At 36.9% G+C, this 22,953-nt stretch overlaps 1 protein-coding gene across 2 annotated transcripts in view; it reads right to left on the minus strand.

Moving 5' to 3' along the window:
- The window catches only part of TUT4 (terminal uridylyl transferase 4), a 72,099-nt gene that overhangs the window by 45,671 nt on the left and 3,475 nt on the right, over positions 1-22,953 (minus strand). For both annotated transcript variants that reach the window (XM_067535611.1, XM_067535612.1), the window contains exons 2-7: positions 16,463-17,125; positions 14,003-14,166; positions 12,362-12,478; positions 8,721-8,898; positions 4,124-4,212; positions 2,140-2,191 (exon numbers count right to left, since the gene is read on the minus strand). In XM_067535611.1, coding sequence (XP_067391712.1) covers positions 2,140-2,191; positions 4,124-4,212; positions 8,721-8,898; positions 12,362-12,478; positions 14,003-14,166; positions 16,463-17,015 — 1,153 coding nt within the window. In that variant the 5' untranslated portion in view covers positions 17,016-17,125. The remainder of the gene's footprint in view (positions 1-2,139; positions 2,192-4,123; positions 4,213-8,720; positions 8,899-12,361; positions 12,479-14,002; positions 14,167-16,462; positions 17,126-22,953) is intronic.

The following is a 22,953-nucleotide window of genomic DNA, read 5'->3' on the forward strand; positions in this document are numbered from 1 at the left end:
CTTTACAAATGCCATGCTGATTCTTCCCCAACAAATCACGATCATATATGTGTCTGATAATTCTGTTCTTTACTATGGTTTCAACCAATTTACCTGGTACTGAACTTAGGCTTACCGGCCTGTAATTGCCAAGATTGCCTCTACAGCCTTTTTAAAAAATTGGCATCACATTAGCTATCCTCCAGTCATCTAGTACAGAAGCTGATTTAAGCGATAGGTTACATACTACAATTAGTAGTTCTGTGATTTCATATCTGAGTTTCTTCAGAACCTTTGGGTGAATACCCTCTGAGCCTGGTGCCTTATTACTGTTAATTAACCAATTTGTTCCAAAATCTCCTCTACTGACACCCCAATCCTGGATAGTTCTTCAGATTTGTCACCTAAAAAGAATGGGCTCAGGTGTGGGTATTTCCCTCAAATCCTCTGCAGTGAAGACCAATGCAAAGAATTCATTTAGCTTCTCTACAATGGCCTTGTCTTCCTTTAGTGCTCCATTAGCACCTCAATCACTCACTGGCCCCACTAATTCTTTGGCAGACGTCCTGCTTCTGATGTACTTAAAGTTTTTTGCTGTTAGTTTTTGTGTCTTTTGCTAGCTATTCTTCAATTTATTTTTAGCCTGCCTAATTATACTTTTATATTTGACTTGCCAGAGTTTATGCTCCTTTCTATTCTCCTCAGTGTGACTTGACTTCCAATTTTTAAAGGATGCCTTTTTCCCCTCTAACCGCCTCTTTTACTCTGTCATTTAGCTATGGTGGCATTTTTTTTGGTCCTCTAATTTTATGTGGAGTATATATTTAATTTCAGCCTCTATTATGATGTTTTTTAAAGTTTTCATGTGGCTTGCAGGCAATTTCACCCTTTTGACTGTTCCTTGTAATTTCCTTCTTGAAGTTAAATGCTATTGTTGTGGGCTTCTTTTTATTTTCTCTCCATGAGGATGTTAAATTTAATTACATGATAGCAGTGGCATACTGAGGGGAGGGCAGGGGGGCCATGCCCCCGGGCGCTGGCCAGACCCTCCTTGGAGGAGCTGCCACTCCCCCCATAGCTGTCGCAGACAGCCAGGAGCTAGGCTTTGACATTCCCGCCTGGCAGCTGAGGGCTCCTGCTGCGGGGGAAGCAAGCATCCTCCCGACCCCTCCCCTCCTGCGCTGTGCACAAGGGTGCCATTTATGTTGGGGGACAGGGACGGGCGCGGCTTTTGCCTCACCCTGATTTTCCTAACAGCTGAGAGCGATGTTGCTTGCTCAGCTAAAGCTCCCCTTCCCCCCTCCCCTTCCCTCACTCGCCAGGACTCGGAGCAATGAGGTTGCTTGCTCCCCTTTCCCCTCCCCTCACTGGGCTAGTCTTTGCTCAGCCAATAAGAATGCAGAGGTGTGGCAGAGTCAGTTGCAGGGCTGGGAGCCTCTGTAGCATTTTTTCAATCTTGAAAAAACACGCTCAGCTGGGGAAGCAAGTCAAGCTCTCAGCAGGCTCTGTGCTTAGTCTGAAGATGCTGCAGATCTGATCATGATCTGCCCCTCACCTTCACATGCTGACATGTTAAAAAGGCAGGAGCAAGCTCCTTGTGCTGCTCAGGCAGGGGCTGCTGCCCTACGCACATTTAGGGGATCATTATCCACACAGACAGCCTAGCTTTAGAAGTTTAATGACACTAGGAACTGCGGGGACCCTGGCCACGCAGGGGCCAGGCAGCCAACCCAAAGGCAGGCCTCCAGGGCAGAATCCATCATGCCCCTCCTGAGACTGGGCAGCCCGGGGGCATCTGGCCCTGTCACTCCAGCTCCCAGCCACACCCGCGGGGGAGGCAGGGATGGAGAGAGAGCGGGAAACGGGCCCTCACACCCCCTCCCCGGTGGAGTGCTGCCACTGCCGCTGACTGGGGGGGAGACGGCAAATGCAAGTACAGGCCCCCAGGCACCGGAGACCCACGGTACGCCACTGAGTATCAGTCTGGCACCGTTCACTAACATTAAACTGATCAAAAAAGACTCCAGTATAACATAAAATTTGTATCTTTTTTATAATTAAAATATTCTATGTGCTTTTTGTTGTATTTTTCCCAGCAATATTAGTACAAAAAGCAGCGAAGTAAGCAAGCATTAATTACAGATAAAAAAGTTAACTCACCACTGTTTTTTAAAATGTCAAGCACCTGTATCAGAACATCTGGGTGACTCATCTAAAAATGAGGATCAAACAAAATTAGGACAGATTATTTTATACAGAAATTTATTTACTGAATTTTATAATTAGCTTAACACCATTTAGGTTGTACAATTTAAATACATAAGGTTTATCATAATTTTTTCTACAATAATTCATTGTACTCATTTACAGATATTAATGAAAATATGTTCATCCACTCTATGAAAATGGGTGCTAATAAATAATTCAGATATCTTTTTCTTTCAGTTTATAGTCTGTGAACTCTTATGTCAAACCCATCTGCTCCATCTACATATTAACAAAATTCATTAGGTAAACCAAACTTTATGCTACATATTTATTTGACAAATTCAAGAGCCAACACTTATAGCTAAACACACACCATATCAGAGGATTCAGATTTCAATCCATGTCAGTACATACGTATTCAAATTGTTTTTTAAAATAACACATTTTTAAACATGGGGACAGAATCTAATTTTTCAGAAATATACTTTTGCTAAACAATATGTTAAAGGTGAACTGGAAATAGTTTACCAAAATAAGTTAAAATTTATATATGTGTTCAGAGTCCCAACCAACAACAGGCATGGGGTACTGAGAGCATATATTTGCTTTAAAAAGCATCCCAGTACAGCTCCAGCTGATCCTAAGTGCTGCAACATCTCAGAATGAAATACTCAGATAAGCACCCCAAAGTACCAACATATATATCATGAACTTCACTGGAACAACAGGGATAGAAAGGTTTTTAAGTATGTTTTTGGGGAGTTGTTTTTTTGTTTTAATTATGTAGTTTGTTTCTTACATAACTTTTTTTATTAAGTTAAAGATGATCACCCCATGTATTAAAAAGATTTACCAACAACACTAGCCTTCTATGGGCCAGCTCCATTGTGCTGTAGTAGTTCTTGGTATTTGTGATATCACAGTATGTTATAATCTGGGATGTGACAGCAATCAGGAGTTGAGTAGACTATCAAAGGAAATGTGACATCAATTTTAAGATAACTTTCCATCTGAGTATTTAGTGACCTTTCAACTCTTACTGTTTGGATCATCCCGCACATACATATACAGTTTATCTAAGATAAACCAGTGGTTTCCAACCTGTGGCCTAGGGGCCAAAAGTGGCCCATGGGGTCTTTCAAAGTGGCCTGCCACTCCCTTCCCACTGGCTGCAGAAGGGAGCTTCTGCCTAAGGACACAGGCGGAGTGTGTTGCCGCGGGGCTACAAGACCAGTGCAGGCTCCTTGCTGCAGCCAAGAGGATGGGAGATCAGCACTTCCCTCCCTCTGGCTGTAACAGGGAGCACAGCAAAGTGCTCCACCTAGGTCCCTAGGCACTGGGGTCCCTGTTGGAGCCAGAGGGAGGCTGATCTTCCGTCCCCCTGGCTGCAGAAGGGAGCCACTGCCTAGGGACCCAGGTGTAGCGCACAGGGCTACAGGACGTGTGCAGTTTACTTGCTGCAGCCAGGGGGATGGGAGATCAGTGATGAGGCAGCCTCCTCACTAAACTCCTTCCATCTGGCTGCAGTGGGGGTGAGGGGCTGCTGGCACAGACTGATGGCCCTTCAGGGTTGTAAAAATGATATCTGTGGCCATTGAGCCAAAAAGGTTGGGAACCACTAGGGTAAACTATCTGAATAAATCTCTAATGTTTAGAATCCGATTCAATAGAATAGAAAAGAAAATGGCCAGAGTGCTACATAAAGCTGCAAAAAACTAGAAATTAAAGCTACCACATAGATGTAATTTTCTTGAAACAATGCAAGATGATAAAACTTTTGTCAACTTGACTACAATATATTTGAACATATAATATATGTTCAAATTATGTGCTATTTGCTATTACAACAATTAGCCTTAGTGGAAAATAAAGACAATGGAGCAGATATAAAGTGCAGGCTATTGACTCTTTTTAGTTAAGACAATATACTACTTACCTTGCAGGGAAATTTTATGTCAATATTAACATCACTGGTTTTAAAAGCAAATCTAGTTAGACAGGAGCCATACATCCTCAGCGAACACTCTGGAAAACAGAGAAATGCTTTGTAACTGGGCTGGCTCATGGCCTAGGATCACCTACAAAAAGCCTGCCTCAGTTTCCCCTCATAGATTGTTCTAATAAAACCTTCCGTCAGGCTTTGTCTTGGTCAAAAACATCCCTCTTTGGGGACTGGATTTATTAATAAAACTCAAAATCCCAAAACAAAGTCCATTCATAAATCCACACAACCTAAGATTTCTCTTTCTCCTCCCAGGCCTTCCTGACTGGGACCTTGGCAGTCTCTCCCCTGCTTGGAAAGGGTCTTTCCATGTACATCTATACCTAAGGAAAAAAACCACATATACACTTAGCAGCAAGTCTCACAGACTGGGTCAACAGACTCAGGTTCACACTTGGGGACTAAAAATAGCAGAGTAGACATCCTCACTTCAGCTCTGAGACCTACTCCCTTCACAGTGTTTCAGCACAAGCTGAGTCAATTAGCCCAGGCTCTGAGATTTGCTGTCATGGTTTTTTTGTAGGGGGAGGAATTTGTGTTTTTTTTGGGGGGGACAGGGTTGGCAGGGTATATGTACCATCCCAGGCCTCCCTGCCTAGAGAGCTTTCCTCAGTCTCTGCAGACTCCACCCCAGCTCTCCTGGGCTCTTCTCCCTTCACTGCAACTTCACACTCCAGGGCTGTATTACCTGATTCAACTCAGGTATGCCTCATTCTGTAATCAGGGCTGGCTAGCCACAGCCTTCTCAATCCTTAAGGGATAAGCCACCCTATTACAGGTTTAAATGATGATGGGCCAAACTATCCCCTCACTGATGACATTTCAAAATTTCTTAAGACACTGTGTCTAACCTCCGCAATTATGCCCTAATGAATGATTAATCATCTCCCCCACTCATTCTCATTCTAGCCACACTCCCAGTGTGGCATCACAGAAAACAGGAGAGTCAACTAACACAATTTTCACACTCTCAAAACAAAGAAAATATTGTTCACTAATTTATTATGATGCAATTTGTTCTATTTTTTTTATCCTGTAAAACTGAAGTTAGTATTATGGTGTTAGTGTATCATGGTGTTAGTGTCTGATTTTTTAATGAAGTTTAGGTGGTTATCAAATAGCTCTGTTATAGCGGAGCATCCAATGATCTGCAAAACTTTGTCTGATATACTCCTTTGCCACAAATGTTACTCCTTGTACATACCATGGTATTACTGTAATAAGACTATGTAATTAGATTATCAAGAGCCTGTGCATTATTCACTAGTAAAATTTACACACAAAACATAACGTAGCAACCTGGAAACCATCATAGCCACAGAAGTATACTATCTTCTTAAACAATTGTATTTTTATGGCTATGTTGGTTTCTGACCAGTTGAAATACATATTAGCTTTGTTCTAAGTCAAATAATGGTCTGAGCGAATACCATTCCATTGCACGAGATTATTTATCAAACATTTTGGTATAATTTATGTAGGAGGTAATTATTCAGTGATGTTTGTGCTGTTGTCATTGTACATATTCTGTCTAGCCACAAAACTGGGATTAGTCCTTCCCCCCCCAAACTGAGGACATGTTACTAAAGCAGTGTTAGTTGCCTTTATCCTGGCTGTGATCAAACCAAAGAATCTAAAGAAACTGTTTTCTACATATATACAGAACATTCCACTAACCAGAAATAACAAGGCCATGTGGCAGAAACTTTGAATATGTTAACAATGGAGCTAAAATTGTGGAAGTCATATTTCATGCATCCCTGCAAGAGGGGAGTTGACTTATTGTTTTTATGGTGGGCTCATATGAACAAAATAATACAATGTTCAATTGTTTCTGAACTGTAACTGGATACAAATCTTAGTTACAGTTTAACAAAAATAAAATTCAGAAACCAGTCTTTAAAAAGGAGCACAACAAATTGTCTTTCATTACTAGTATCATTTTCTCTATTTACCACCATACTTTTAGCAAATATGCATAGTGTATGTTTAAAAAGCATAAGAGATCTCAAAATGAACAAAAAAGTCTTAATTACCACTACACTTTTATTGTGAAGAAAAAAAGAATCAGCCATTTTAAAATAAAAGGTAACAACATAATAATGTCTAGGCAGTTTTGATATCAATGAAATCTGTTTGAAAAACTATTGTCTGCCAATGAAAGATCAATACCCCTTTCACTGCAGATTCTCTGATAACTGAATTATTGCTAACATAATGTTAACATATTTGTCTAGCTTCAAATATCTGCTCTCTTGTTTTGAGTCTACCAATTAGCATCACAGGAGATAACAAGGAGTTAAAGAAAAGAAGGAAAATAAAATCATCAATACAAATTATAGGGAATATATAAACTGGATTTGAATGTTAAATATGTTGTTAGTGAAGTAACATAATGCATGAAGGTGACTAAGAATTTAATAGAGACAGAGTTTACAAAATATGAGAGTAAAATAAAGCAAGAATAGAACTAATACAGGTGAAGCTGATACTGAATCTACACAGAGGTATTATGTAAATATTTTGGCTGACACAGCAGAGACAATTTGCATAGTGTTAAGAACAATAAAGGCATTCAGGTGATTCTTGGAAGTAATAATAGACCTCCAGAGCTGTGAAGAGACAAAACTTCCTCTCCACAGAGACGAGAAGAAATGAAGGCAAAATAAAAATTATATATGGAAGGTTTTGATTAAATTGAACAAAGCAAACTATCATCAATAAGTGGTAATACTGTAAAAAAAAATCAAGCAACAATGTCATCTAGTCTATTAATTTAAGGGGGATTTACATTTTGTCTAGAAAATATATATGGCCTGGTTTAAAAAGGTGATCAGCACCTGCAGCTCCCACTGACTTCAGTGGGATTTCTGCATCATCAGCATTTCTGAATATCAGGCCCACAGTAAATGTTAAACAGCAATTTTCTTAATACTTTTCAAAATTCTGACATTACTATCCATAGCCACCACAGGCCCTTGCAATGCATGGTTCATTCTTGGCACATGTAATAATACTCAAATCACTGAAAGTCCAAAGAAAACAAACTTAATGCCGGGGTTAATCCCATAAAACACATACACCTATCAGGTCTAATTATTTAAAGAGATCACTGAGATTGAAATGTAACTGACTGCCCACAATCTTTTTCACAAACAGATGTGCCATCCTGGTTATTTACTAGTCCTCAGGTTGTTTACAAATTCAGTCAGGCTAGTTTATGTCTTTGCTGCATTGGTGAGGGTCACTCACCATTGAGCTTCTGTCAGTGATAGTAAAGTGGGGGAAAAAAGAGAGAGCACAAACAGTGCAAGGTAACATTTAGAATTCATGAGTTCCAGAGGAGTAGCCCTATTAGTCTGTATACAGCAAAAACAATGAGAGTTCTGTAGCACTTTAAAGACTAATACATTTAATTTCTGCAGGCATAAGCTTTCGTCAACTGCATCTGAGGCAGTGAACTGAAGCTCACGAAAGCTTATGCCTGCTGAAATTAAATTTGTTAGTCTTTAAAGTGCTACAAAATCCTCGTTTTGTTTTGTTTTTTTATTTAGAATTCAGATACTCAGATTTAAACAAAATGATCATCAACCTCTACAAGAGTCCTTTTGCTCAGCTGAGGACACATTACCCTCATATTTAACATGGAAAGGCCTGTGAGAGCTATGCTCCTTCTTGATTTGAGAGACCTCTACTTTCCGTGAAACAAAGACTATGAGGACCTATCGTCTACGTAGGTCGCACCTATGTATCAAGGGTGAGCTGTAAACAAAAATATTAGCATTGCCCTTTTTTTTTTTTTTTTTAATTTAAACTTTATTAATTCAAATCTTATCCATCCTGACAGATTCTACAGACAACTGGAGAAGTGGTACAGCAAAAGTAAAACTTGAGAAGGGAAGTGATTTTTAGTCACACTGTTTAAAACTCTTTACTTTTTGCTTACATCGATTTAATTTCAATGCATTACAAATACTTGTACGAAGACAAATCTTTGTTATATTCCCACTACTGCAATTAAGGACCGAGACTTTGAACCTGCAAACACTTGTGCAAAGTTAAGCACATATGTAAGAGTTTGTGTAACAGGGACCTAAATCTCTTTGAGATCCCAAACAAGCCTGCTAAGAAAACCAGGGAAAGTAAAGACTTGGCATTTCTGATACGTCCAAAGATTTTTTTTTTTAAAGCGAAAAAAAAAAAAGCAAGCAACTTTTTAAAGAGGCCTTTAAGTCCTTTTTAAAAAATGTGAATCATAAAGAAGCAAAAACGGGCATAAATGCTTTTTTTCTCCCTTTGCAGATCACCTTTAAAGAAGCTGGGGGATGCTTATGGGCTCCATTGAAATCAACCCTACTCTCTGTTCAAAATGCCTGTACTAACACAATATTAATATCAGATATAATAAAGATATTTCAAAGCAAAATAAATTATTCCACACTGAGGAAGAGAGCAAGATTTTGCTTACAGTGGTTAGAATAAATAAAGAGAATATCTTGCATTTAAAGAAAATGAGGGAGGCCATGGATACCTGGTAAAGGCTGTTGAATAATCTTCTCCATCTCGTTTACAATTTCTTGGCGGATTCTGAAGTCATCATCTGATATGCCTTGTTCATTTGCTGCTTCCATGAGTGTAAAAGTCAAAGCAGCTACCTGTGCAGGGGAGGAGGGTGGGAGGCCACGCAGCTCATTTTCTTCCTGTTTTTCCTGGAGAATTTTTGGATAAGATAATTGTGCTTGATAATATTATTTGAAGGTTTGCCTTACAGGGTGCCCTGACCAGCCTATTTCCACAGCAGTCAAACTTTGCCCAGCCCAATTGGCATATATGGAACTTGGTTCATGGAAATGACACTGGATGCTCAATGTTAGCAAAAGAAAAGGTTCTTGCAGGGCAGACAACCAAAGAAGGAATTTGAAGGGTTATGTTCCCTGAACTACATTTGAACAGCTGAGAGCTCTGAAACAGAATTCATCCAAAGAAATGAAAGAGGCTGTATTTTTTCTTGCACAATAAACACTAGTGATTGAAAGGAGAGCCCATGTGCAGTACTCTAATGAGGCAGTTTCCTCTGACTCCCAATTAAATATAAGGAGCTAGTTCTCTCACTACAGCCCAAGCAGTTTCTGTCATCTAGTGCTATTTTTAATCAATTACTTTATAATAATTAACTTCATCTAGTGGAGTTCATTACTTCAGGAACAACAAAACCTGATAAATCTCAGATCACATGGAGTCAGCAGTGACCACCACTTGGTTCTGAAATTCACTGATTAATTGAACTTGCAACTCATCATGGAAACGTCTTAATCAATAGCACGGCTTTAAATAACAACCTGTTATGCATCTGCACAACAGCACCACAATAAAAGTATTGTATCAGACCTCCACGCTTATACGTACACAGTTTAAGTCTATTAATCAGTTAGCTCTATTTTCATTTTCTTACTTTATTATTTCTTGTCATGTTTTAATTTTTATATATTTTGCAAGATATTTTAAAATTATTTATTTTGTCACTAGGGTTTTTGTCTTGTTTTTTTCAGAAACTGCTGTTGGTAAGATAGTTTAGTCACTCTTTACAGTAAATGTTATCAAACCTCAGCTCTCATACATCTTATAATATGTGACCTGGGTGGTCTTTTTGCACTACCAGAAAATAAATGATAAATAATATTTATAAAATAGTATATACTTAGATATATAAAATTAGAAATACATATTATTTTTAGGGCTTGACCCAAATCTTAGACCCATTTGATGGGAACTGATAGGCATATTTTACAAAATACCATTTACAAGTTTATTTTGCACCCATCATTGTGAATCTGGGCTTACACTATAAATTAAAATTACAGTGGACAACAAATAGCACAGATCAAACCCACCTCTTCACCCACTAAATACAAGTATCTACATATTACCCTCTCACTCTGACTATGGGCCCAGATAGAGAAAAAAACAACTAAACAAAAACACATGGTATTCTTATTAATCTTTTTAAAAGAACTCACCTAACTCTGTCATTTAGCAAGAGGGAGATAATTCTGGGGGACAAAGCCCTCCACTGAAAATGACCTGCTGTCAGGCCCCAGCATTACTGGGGACAGACAGCACAAGAATTTGAGTTACTTATGACTGATAGCTGGACATATGGACAAGTCAGTCCCTGAGACAGCTTGATCCTAGGCCATTCAGCATTTTCCACAAGACAACCAGTGTCTTGGATCACATATGTAAAAGGATTAGAAGCTAGAGAAGAGCATGGCTCATAGGTGTTTGTATGGCAGAAAATGCCTGAATATCTAATGACAGATATGAGTGTTTAATAAGTAATGGGAATAAATTATGGAAAATGGTTATAGGGAGAGATCAATTTATCTGGCTTGGAAAACTCCTGACAGATGTGAATTTATACAAATTCATCAACCCATAGACATAACTGAAAAACCCAGTTTAGCTATATGCCATCTTCTATGACTTCACACATAGAATTACTGTTTTTAAGAGCAGTACGCAGAGCAGCACTAGGCAGCTGCTCTCCTCACCAGAGGCTCTCTTCCTAAATTCCTAAAGGCTCAATATATCACCTTTCACAGTCAACATATATTTAAGGCAGTTGTGGAGATTTTTGCATGACAATGAATTCATACCATCTTACAAACTGAAATCCAGCTTTACATCTTTTTTTTAGCCCAGGCAGTACTGTCTCCCTTGCTGTCCCACAGAATGAGGGGTCTGGATGAAAAATAGTGGCTTAATTCAATTTAAACAGGTGATTCTAGTAGGAAAGGTGAATTTTTTTTTAAGGAATCAGCAAAAAATGTGACCTCACCTTCCAGTGAAGGTGTCTGCCCTCAGGTTATCAAGACAGTATGAAACCGAGGGGTCCTAATGGAATTTTCATTACTGAGGTATACCAATGTAGCAAGAAGGCCAAAAACACCTTATTTCACATCTCCTGGCTAGATCATGTTCTTTGCTTTCAAATGCAGAACTAACAACATGGATCTGTGATTTTGTCACTTCAGGACTGAATTACTACAACACACTATCCCTTAATCTGACCCAGAAGACAACGCACAAACTACAGATAATTCAGCACACACAAACCCACCACCTAAATGGAACAGACTTATGAGAGCACATCATACCAAAACTTTGTGCTATACATAAGCTGCCAGTTCATTTCTAAGAAGTCCAGGATCCCAGTCCTTATCGTTAAAGACTTAAGTAGGCTAGGACCAATCTATCTCAAAGACTTCCCCTTTCTGTGCAGCTCCCCAGGTCATTTATGCTCAATAGAGATGTCATGAGTGATGAAACCTTGATATGAATTATAAGATGAAGAAGAGCATTTTCAATAGAGTGCCCTCAACTGTGGACTATGCTACCACTGGAGACAGGCTATGGGCCAAGTTTTGCAACCTTCAAACTGCAGTGTAAAACTCTTCATCAGGCATTTCCTCCAACAGTTCAGCTTCAGAATTGCCTCAGCATCCTGCTCCTAGAGAAAAACAACTAGATCCATCTACTCATAATGGAGTGGCTTAAAAGTAAAGGATAACAACAGAAGAACAGGTTCCTGCCCTTGAAAGATTACTGAGGAATTTTTTAAAATGTATGTTATGGCATTTAGATACGACAGAAATAGACATCTTAGAAATGTTTCTGAAAGAATTATTACTATTTTTATATGCAACATTCTCATGGGCCATACCAACTGGCTAACATGGCAATGTATCCCACAGATGTTCTGTTTTTTAAAGATATTACTTCTAGGAGCAAATGTTATAAAAAACTTTAGCCACAACTATCAGAGGGTGAACTAGGCACTTCTGAATCACCTGGATAAGTTGGTGGATCAGATATTCCACACACTGTATTTTCTAGTTCAAAGGAAATTTTATATTGTATAGAAAATTCTGGATACCATATAAACAGTATTACATACTGTAAAGTACATTATAAAAAGACTAATATCTTAAAATAGATTGTTACAAAATACTTAAACAGCACTAATCTCACAAAAAACAATGTGGGGGGTTTTTTAGTTTTGATTCAACAGATTCACAGAATATGCTATTGAAAAAGTAATCTGAAACTCTTACTATAAAACAAAATGTTTGTATTTCACCACAGACTCAAAGTCTTCAGTAATTAACTTACCATTATATTTTTCTTATGGCGTTTTTCTTTAATGTGCTTGTGAGCTCCCTGGATATTTTCAATATGAACTAAGCAGAGTTTGCATAGATACTGACAGTTGGCGTATTCTGGGGAGCGCTGAAAAAAAAAAAGGCCAACATTTTTTTAAAAGAGACCAAAGTACTTCTGGCTAGTAGTCCATGAGCAGTCACTTCAACTCTCTTAAGTTTTCAACTGTGTCAATAATAAACAATACTTAGCATTTATACGGTACTTTTCAAGTCAAAATTCTTTACAAATATGCTGAATCAAACTTCACAAGACCTCGAACTGAACATGAAGTGAAAGTGACCACTTGCCCAAAGCCACAAAATATATTCGTGTCAGACCCAGGGATAAGACTCATGAGTTTCTGGCTTCTAAACCTTAGCTCAGGATTAGTAGGCCATTCCCTCCTCTTGCTTAAAATGTAAGAATTATTAAAACTCAGCACCAATCCTCCCAATGTCTTTTTCCAGTGACAAGATGGGATATATTCATATAGTGTCAGCTACATATGATACACATTTTCATATCTGGCATCTTTTGTGATTTAAAAAAATATGTATTACCATCCTCCCTCCATTCTAACATGTTTATATTTGATAAATCCACAAAGTGTGTTGGAAATGCCAGCTATTCAAATGATATGGGGATTAATGCACAGGAAACATTCATTTTATAACATATAGCAGAATGGATTAAACAAATTAGATTTGCCACACAGGAAATTTATAAACTAAAACCATTGATGATTCTGGGCAAAATTTTGCTCTTGCTGAATTTGGTTTTTTGTGTTTTCACAAAAACTTGGTATTTTCTGAATACTCTTAATATTTTCTAATTAAAATGTCAATGTAAAATAACATGGTCATTTTGCTTTTATCAATATAATATTCTGAGACTTTATTTAATTTGTTTGAGGAAGAAACCTAAGAAGATGAAGCTAAATATCAATCTGCTGTGGCTCATCCAATAAGTTCTGGGGGAGGGTGAAGAATCCCCTCAATATTGAGGCAAACCAAAAAAAGTCTCTGAATACACTTCAAAAGAAGGAGGAATCCTTTTGTTTTCAGTTTTGTTTTTTTAAATATCCTTATATTGATTTGGGTATTGGTTTAGACCATTTTAAAGGGAGTGTTTTGAGGAAGATTTTCAGGGATAGAAACGTATGGGCACTGGTTACTTACAGTAATTGGCATTGATTACTTACTGTACTAGGACAAGTGACATTCTATAAATACCTTTGATAGATAAGCAGTAGATCCTTTAGGTCTATAAAATTAAAAACATCGGTAAATGCCCTACATATGCCATATGGGAGACCATGTTCAATTTTCAGTCAATGTCTCTTGCTCTCTAGGCAAGCAATACTGAGGAAGCAGTGGGCAGTGTCCACTATAGTGGGCAGTGTCTTATGTCACTCAAAAGACCCATTCTAAATAAAAAAGGAATACTGGCAGTAGAGTCAAAAGGAAGTCCCATCCAACCAGAAGTATGGTGACCATGATGTGAAGTATCATAAGCATGTGAATAAAAAGGCTCTCTACCAGAACTACAGAATGCACTAAATTTCCCTTCGCCCTAGATAAAAAAAAGGAATGAGAGAATATCAGAACCTACTTTTTCAAGTCGGGAGATATAATCTCTTTCTAGTCGCTCTTCTGCTTGTTTCAAACCTAGCTGCTGTTCTGCTGTCAGAATAGACTCATCAATCACAGCAGTATTTTCTAAATACTCAGTCTCCAACTTATGTTCTTTAGTTGATTCAGGTTTCTTTATTTTGCCTGGAGAAAGAAGTTAGCAATTAATTATTGTTTTCCAGAACAATTTTTTAAAAATGGGGACGAGGAAGAGGTAAAATTTAGAAACAATACAAGGTAGGTGCTTTCTCACAGGAGTCAACTCTGTGGGCTAAATATGAGAACATTCAGGGGTACATTTTAAATAGCATCACACAGGACTTTAGTTACATGGTTCCCAACGACTTTAATGGGAATCAAATGGAAAATATCATAAACAACAATAGAAATGTAACCTTCAGTCTCCACAGAGAAGAGACTACATTAGAATCTCTTCAATGCTCTTAGATACCAGACCTCCCAATGATGCATTACTATTGTGTTATACCAACTCTTTAAAGGGACTAAAGAGCCAAGTATTTTAACATAAGTGCTCTATCAAAGAAGAGGAAAAAATGTAAGTTATCAGTGATGTGTATGAGTTTTGTGCAAGGAATGTCTTATAGTAGGTAAGCTCTTTGGGTCAGAGATCATCCTTTTGTTACAAATACATACAGCATGTGGCATAATGGAGCCCTGATTGTGCCACTATAATACTAATAATAAATAATAATAAAGTTTAAATTGTTACACTGCATATTTAGTCAAGAAAACTGCCAGAAAGCTACTTTAAACAAAGCCACACAAAAATGTTTTACAAGGCAATTATCTAGACATTTCAATTGCGCCCACTTATTAAGTCAGTATGATGTTAAGAATGAAATTATGCTCTGTGACACCTTACCATTCTATGGATGTTCACAGCAACCATGCTGCATTAGAACATTGTCATTTATAAATGTGTAAGATTTTGAAATGACAGTCCCTCCTGAAGACTATGATCTGCACATAGTTTGTTAATCTACACAACCATCTACAGTGTACATTATTCTTGTGACCACAGACCACATCAGTGGAAGTGTTACTGAGAACAGCCAGATCTTAGAAGAGTAAGGAGAAGAGGGCATTGAGATAGCTAGCCTGGGGACACAGATAAGAATCAGATAACTAAGCAATTTCTAAAGTATGGTCTGAGGATGACTGGTGGTCCGTGCAGCATTTGCTGGTGTTCTACATACAGCTGGTTGGTCACATAGTAGTGGTTCTCCAAACTGGTTCCTGCTGCTAAATTTTGTTTAGACAGTTTGAAGCACATTAAATATTTTATTAATATTACTTTTCCACATCAGTAATTGCTGTAGTTACCTCAAGGATGTAGTATTACCACAAACAGAAGAGAAATAAGTCTTCACAATAGCAAGTGGTTCATGAACCATTATTTCTATTAAAAGCCATACTTTGAAACAGTTTGAAAATTCCTGAACTAATGGGCTAACTTAGAAGGAAATGAACTCTGATGCATGTATTACATTCTGAAGCAGAAGGAGACTTCAGTTTTTAAGGTTCACAAGAATGGCTGCTGGCAGTATCTAGACTGAAAAGAAGCCAAGAGTCAAAGCACCTTCTGAAGACTTTTAGAGAACAAAAATAGCATAGTAATCAGGTAAAAAGTGTGTGTGTGTCTTCTTCATGCTTACAGAGAAGTTTTCTTAAATTTGGAAGTACAGTAGAACCTCAGAGCTACGAACACCTGAGTTACAAACTGACCAGTCAACCCCACACCTCACTTGGAACCAGAAGTATGCAATCAGGCAGCAACAGAGACCAAAAAAGAAGCAAATACAGTACAATACTGTGTTAAATGTAAGCTACTAAAAATAAAGGGAAAGTTTAAAAAATATTTAATAAGGTAAGGAAACTTTCTGTGCTTGTGCAAATTAAGATGGTTAAAAGCAGCATTTTTCTTCTGCACAGGGAAGTTTCAAAGCTATATTAAGTCAATGCTCAGTTGTAAACTTTTGAAAGAGCAACCGTAACGTTTTGTTCAGAGTTATGAACAACCTCCATTCCCAAGGTGTTTGATTTTTGTCTGCACTTTTTAAATAGTATTACTAATAGGCCTCTAGAAGAGGCCATGATATTATGAAGATTTCTATTTTCTAATTTCACAAAATAGCCTAAAATTGACACACAATCACTTAAAATGTGGCTCTAAATAAATTTAAAATATTGCCTAATCACTTTTAAAAAACAGAAAAGAAATTTAGTTAAATGCAGTTCTTATGACCTTTATTCTCCAGATAACAAAGGGTCTATGTTCACAGTACACTGTTCGTAACTGTGCTTGATGATTTACTACACGTAACTGAGAAGATATGCAAAGCAGAAACACTTCAGAGCCCATTTCAGATTGTTAATTTTTTAAAGCAACCTGAATGAAGTAGCGTGCTTTAATACTCACTGAAGTCATCAGACTTGTGCTCCATTGTTCTTTGCTCTGAAACTGTCTTATCGGAGTCACCAGTCTGATCTGTGCTTGTTTTCAATATATGTACTCTTGGTGGATTTTCCAATACCAATTTCCCTCTTTGTGTAGCTGGTAAGATGACTCCATTCCCAGAAATATGGGAGCTTGAAGAGTTTTCTCCCGCCTGCTGAACTTTTGTCTGTTTCAGGTTTTCTGCTGCTGCTGGTAAATTAGGTATTTTTTTTGCTTTGCCATGACTTCGATCCTGAAGGTTTGACCCCACATCTTTAGATCCCGGAATACAACTATTTACTTTACATGATTTATTTTCTCCTGATTTTTCAGAACAAACATCATTTTGCTTACTCTTTTTGCTATTGCTTCCACTTGGAGAACTTCTCCCAACATCTTTTACAGATTTTTCATTTCTATTTTGTTTATAATTCTGATTGTTTATAACTCTGACTGCTTTGCCTTCTTCACAGACAACACAGGTAGACTTTCTTGGGTCATGATTTCCATTCTTCGAGCTCTTGGCTTCTTCCATTATAGTGAAGACCTGCTTCTTCTGTTACTTGAGACTACTTGAAGTGCAATTCTCCAGTAATGTGAAGTTAATTTAAATCCACTGTTCAAGCACGGAATCTAGCTGATTGTCTGCTAAGGAAAAATAATAGTAAGCATTTTAAAATATGACAAGAACAATACCAAAACTCTAAGAAGAATATGTATGAAACAGACTTCCTCCTAAGAAGTAAGAAAATGTGTTGAACTGAATTATGATGAAAGGAAGAAGAACTTCTCCAAAAACAGTTTTCAACAATAAAATTTATATTATTCTGAAAATAAAGTAAAGAAAGACTCAAAAATATTTTCCTAATAGGGAAAAGGAAGAGACAAAAAAAGCAGCAAGATAACTATCACACAGTGTCAAACTGTCACCAGGTCTGTTTTCTCTCTTTTGTACATGGTTGTTGTGGTATTATATATTAAATGTTTGTGAATAGATACCATCTCCTTTTGTCTTTAGAAAAGCAGTAAGAATTAAGGAAATCTATAACTGCACTTAGGGAAAAACTGCACTTAATGTTAATGGAAACATTAAAAAACATACAGACAAAAACTAACTAACTAAACTAACTAAACCGGCCTCAGAGGAAAGCTAATTCAGTTCTATCAATTCAAGAAAGAAATATTTTCTAGTACTCATGGATTTAAGAAGCATGGATTTGGCCCTCTGTTTATTGTGGTGCCCCTGCACAGAACCTTTGATAATAAGCTTTTAGATATAAACTACTCAGACAAAATTTCATGACAAATATATTAATGTATACAAACTATTGCTTCTTCAACCAATATTCTACCTAAATATTCTTCCTAACCTCAGATTAGTTAAAATCCTTTGAACTCTGATCCCTTGAGCAGGGCATCATCAGCACTCAGTTCTGGCGTACAGGGCTTATTTGTTTGATCAGCTTTTCAATTTAATTTAACTGAGAATGGGAAGACTGATAAGCAGCAGACAATTCAACTTGTTTATAACAGATTGTGTTAATGTGATGCAATGAGACGAATCTCTGATAGGCACGTATAAAAATGTCTAAATAATTTTGATATGATAAATATTATAAAGTGCTGAGAATGCAGTGATCCATTATATGCAGGTAAAAGGACAATTAAATATGTAACTCCACCAACATTTGAATCTGAAATATAGAGCTGACACTTTACCCACTATGTTATACATCGAGGGTAGCAACCATGGGAATTTATGGATAATTCTTGACCATCAAAACAGGTACCCATATTGTTCTATGGGGAAAAAATGGAAACATTGAAAATAATAAAAATTAACATAAGACTAACTACATTAAGTTAATTAATTAATTAAGTTCAAACTACTAGATTTTACTACATTGTAAATCATGTAAAACTTCATTAAAAAAATTACAGTGGAAGGAACAATCAGGTTAAAATTTGTAAAAACCAGATTTGCTTACATGTGTTATATAACCTCAGATTATCTACACCGAACAACTAAAAGGCTAATTTACTATTAATACTTACGATATTTTACTTTCAGCATTTCTCTCGGTTTGAAGATACACTAATCAATTTCACTTTCTAGCTCATGACTTTGTAGTGTTTGGTTAGCAAACACTTCAGGCGAAGGTTTAAATTCCATACTAGAATTGTTGACTTGGGTTTTTTTAAGTTTTTGTATTACTGCTTTTATAAAACCTTATCTTAAAAAAAAACCAACAACAACAAACACCAACACACTGAATTTTGGGCCTAAACCTACAAAGCAAAGTATAATAGTTTTAATTTACTGTGTATTCTGTCTCTTCAGGAGCAAAGGGGAGAACAATAATTGTCCAATATTTCAGCTTTAACTTTCTCCATAAACAGAATACTTATTAACACTGTTTTCAGTTTGCTGTTAGAGCATATAGACTTAAAAAAATAATAAAAAGAATAACTAGTCAAAAATTTATCTTGTCAAATTAAAACTCAACAGTCATCAACTTCAGTTTTACATAAAGCTATATAAAATGGACATAGAAATAACTTACTGATTGTCAAATTCATTTCAATACACAGGGATTAAAAATTCTCTCAAATATACTGAACTGATATTACAACTATCAACTGTTAAAGTGTTATTAAACTTCATTCTAGCTATAGCTCTTGGCTCAATGGCCAAGAAGCCAAAACAGGAAGTGTAATTCTCATTAGGATTGGAATTAATACTTTTACATTTTTGGTTCTACAATGAATCTCAAGACGTTTGGGTATCATCAGAACCCAGTCACAATTTTTCTGAATTGTGTTTCATCCACTTCATAGACACATCTCTCTCTACTGTCCTTTGGGTTTTTGTTGTTATGATTTTGAAATCAGTAGGATTCTGTTTGAGATTTAATATAATTAAATATCATTTAATATCATTGGAAAAAGTCGTTCAAGACATCTGTCAGTCAGCTCTGTTTTGCTAAGGTATTTTGTGGAATTAGAATATTAGAGTTGACCAAGTTAATCTATGTAAAACTGACTTCAGATCCTTTTCATAGTATATACACACCAAAACATCTAACCATGTGAGCTTACTGCAGTTCTTATTGGCTCTCTCCCTTTTGGCTCACCTACTCTAGAATGGCTGCCCATGAAGTACAAGAGGCCCATTTTGAGTCTTGGCTGAGATAACATGCAAGGCAGCAAATCCAGACTGGGACTGGGAACTCTGCTAATATGCTAAATCTGTTCTAGTGTCTGACCACCAGTTGGCAAGCACAAGGAACGGATATAAAGACTAGTGAAAATGTTATATCTGTTAAATGGACACTTTCAGGTTAAAAAAAAATCCTGTATTCTCTTTTTAAAAATCTCCTACGTTACAAATACTTTAGATTTACAACTCAAATAATTTTAAAAATCTAAACTATTACTCTTTATTTTGCATTTCTCTCATCCCAGATTATTAAAATCCTAAAAAACTAATCCATTTCATTTTTATTTCTTGTCAGTTTCTGACTTTCATGCACCTGAATAATACTTGAATTTATAGACTTTCTACTTGTGATAAAAGTCATTAAAGTGAAGCTTGCATAGGTTGACTGGAATTAGAACCTGTAAACAAGAGTACACCCTGAAAATACATGGACAGTTAACAGCTATTAAAATTATTTATTACTAGCAACACTAACACCAAAAATCAGATATCTGAAGTTTAATTTGTATTCTCAACAACATAACTGAAGAGCGCTCATTAATACTGTAATAGCAGGAGGGCAACAGCTCTGTGCTTTTATTAAAAATCAAGACTCATTTCTATCAATTGCCTTGCTTCTACATAAATAAAAAAAAAGTGTTCTTCCAAAATAGTGATGTGGGCTTATTTATCTTTGCTTGACAGATATTGCAATTTGGCCTGTATCTTTATCTTTAGAGTGGCATAACAAGTCTATCATCATAATGTGAAACACTCATGTGAAAACAAATCTGCCTCTCTTTTCTCCTTTGTCCATAAAACTCTGCTAAATTAAAGAAAAAAAGAGGAGAAAAAATTGAAAGCAAGATAGCTGCTAACACTAGAGACATTGGCGTAAGTCTGATCATATCTTAGCAGGACACTGTCTACCAAGATTTAATGTTTTAATTAAATAATTATTATTAGTTGTGGGGACTGGATGGCTTAAGGGACTGATAATGGAGTAATTTCACCATTAGGTCACTGTCTCAAATCCAACATAGATAGTTAGCAATCAAAAGTAATTATTTTGCATTAGCTGAAGGCTATCTGTGACTAATGTGAGCCAGTTTGATGATCTAGGTCGAGTTCCTCAAAAACATGAGTCCACAGCTAAGTTGCCACTCTATTAGATATCCTTGCGGTAGTTAGGAAAGAGGACAAGGAAATATACTCAATATTAAATTATATTTAATCAAGATTACCATACATTTCCTTAGATGTCCTTCAGCTGGATTTTTGTGTGTGTCACATTTAAAACACTTCTACCCTCATAGCACAATAAAGAACTTTAGTGCTATAATAACGTTACATACTGACAGAGAGAATATAATCAAAATTAACTTAGTTATGGCTAAAGTAAAGCAGTGTTTTATCTCTGAGACAATTACAACTGAAAACAAGTGGGCGGTCTTTAAGACTTGGGTATTTTCTAGGCTGCAAAAAGGTGAATATTTCAGAGACCAAATTCAGCCCTGAGCTAAGTGCAATTCCATTGCTGTCAGAGTACGTATATGTTGCCTCCTATATATGTTGCCAATATTTGCTGTATTATTTCTACCAACTGCATCTGAGGAAGTGGCTGAAGCCCACAAAAGCTTATGCCTGCTGAAATTAAATTTGTTAGTCTTTAAAGTGCTACAGAACTCTCAGAGTTTTATGAGTCATTTAATGGTGCCAGGCTTGAATTTGGTCCTTTTTCTCCAAATTATTATAAGAATTTCATTTGCTATACTACTGCAACACGTACTTAAGAGTACTACAAGGTATGCTGAGTAATATAACTTTTTTTAAAATCAGGTAAAACAAATTCTTTAAGATACTTCCTTACATTACTAAAATTGATAGAATATATATAAAATCTAATTTACTTTTCACCATTTTTACATTATGCAAGCCAAATGAATTGTAAGGGCTAGACATTTTCACTTTTGTTTCTTGACGGTTTGTAAGTTTCATTTCCTGGTTCTCAGCCAACAGTATTAGCAAATATAATGTTTAGACTGAAAAAGTAAAGGGAAATGTTTAATCCAAACAGTACAAAAAGCTCTTTTTATTGATTTATTAAATTTCATGCAGACATTTCTATTTTGTCAAACCTTTCACTCCACCCAAAAAATTTGCACTTTTAACATTTCTTTTAAAACTTTACATTTTGTATCTGATTTTGTTGTACCAACATACTTGGGGAAGAGGGAACAACTTTGCGCCCAGACTGTACATGGCCTTGGTCTGCACTTGTGCCTGGATGCATATGCAAACCATTCAAGCTTCATTCATGCTTAATGCCAACAAAGTATTTCTTATCATACAATTGAGAGCAGTTAAATCTCCATTCATGTAATTAGATCTGGATTAGGTTATGAAACCAAAATTAAAGAGATTTATAGTTCAAAGAGGCACTGTCAGAGGCTACTGGTGACTGCAGTAGGACCCACCACTAATACACCCAGAACATAGGTACTTTTAGTTACATGCATGTCAATGCTGTACTGTCCTTCAAATCTTCATGACAGTACTATTTCTAAGAGAAAGCAAAATATTTAAAACCTGACAAGAACCCTACTCCCACAGTCAAACAGGAAGAGCAGAAGGAGAACACAATGGGTTATGTGCAAGATTGTCTCTACAACAAATCCAGTCAGAAGTTATGATTTTAACTGTGTTACAACTCTAATTCTGGAGAGCTAATAGTTTTGGCAGTGTTATCCCAAGTTCAGACTTTGACAGCCAATATTCCATGCAAAATTTACACATGGATCAAATGCTTTATACCTTCAGTACACAGTTGCCTGTTGGCACTTGCTCAATGTGAATACAATAATTTTGTTTGATGCCAAATTTAGCAGTTAGATATGGTACAAGCATTAAGATTATGTTCTTAAACCTCAAAAGCAGCGGTTCTCAACCTTTTTTTCCCCAAGTACTACTCGGGGGGAAAAAAGGGGGGGGGGACTTTCGGCGGTGGCGGGGTTTCGTGGTGGCGGGGTTTCGCGGTGGCGGGGGAGGACTTTCGGTAGTGGATTCAGCGGCGCGGTATGGCTCACGTACCACCCCAGCCTTCTTCGAAGTACCACCGGTTGAGAACCGCTGCTCTAAAGCATACAGGACAGTCATCATCTACAAGATGTGTCTATTACAAGTTACTTCTATTTGCAAAGACACACTTTTTGGGGGGTATCATTCTTCACATTATGGCTTTGTCTACACTAGCACTTTTGTCAGCAAAACTTGT

The sequence above is a fragment of the Emydura macquarii genome, unplaced genomic scaffold (assembly GCF_026122565.2).
Source record: "Emydura macquarii macquarii isolate MOO-44397 ecotype Brisbane River unplaced genomic scaffold, CSIRO-AGI_Emac_v2 contig_3506, whole genome shotgun sequence".
NCBI lineage: Eukaryota > Metazoa > Chordata > Testudines > Chelidae > Emydura > Emydura macquarii.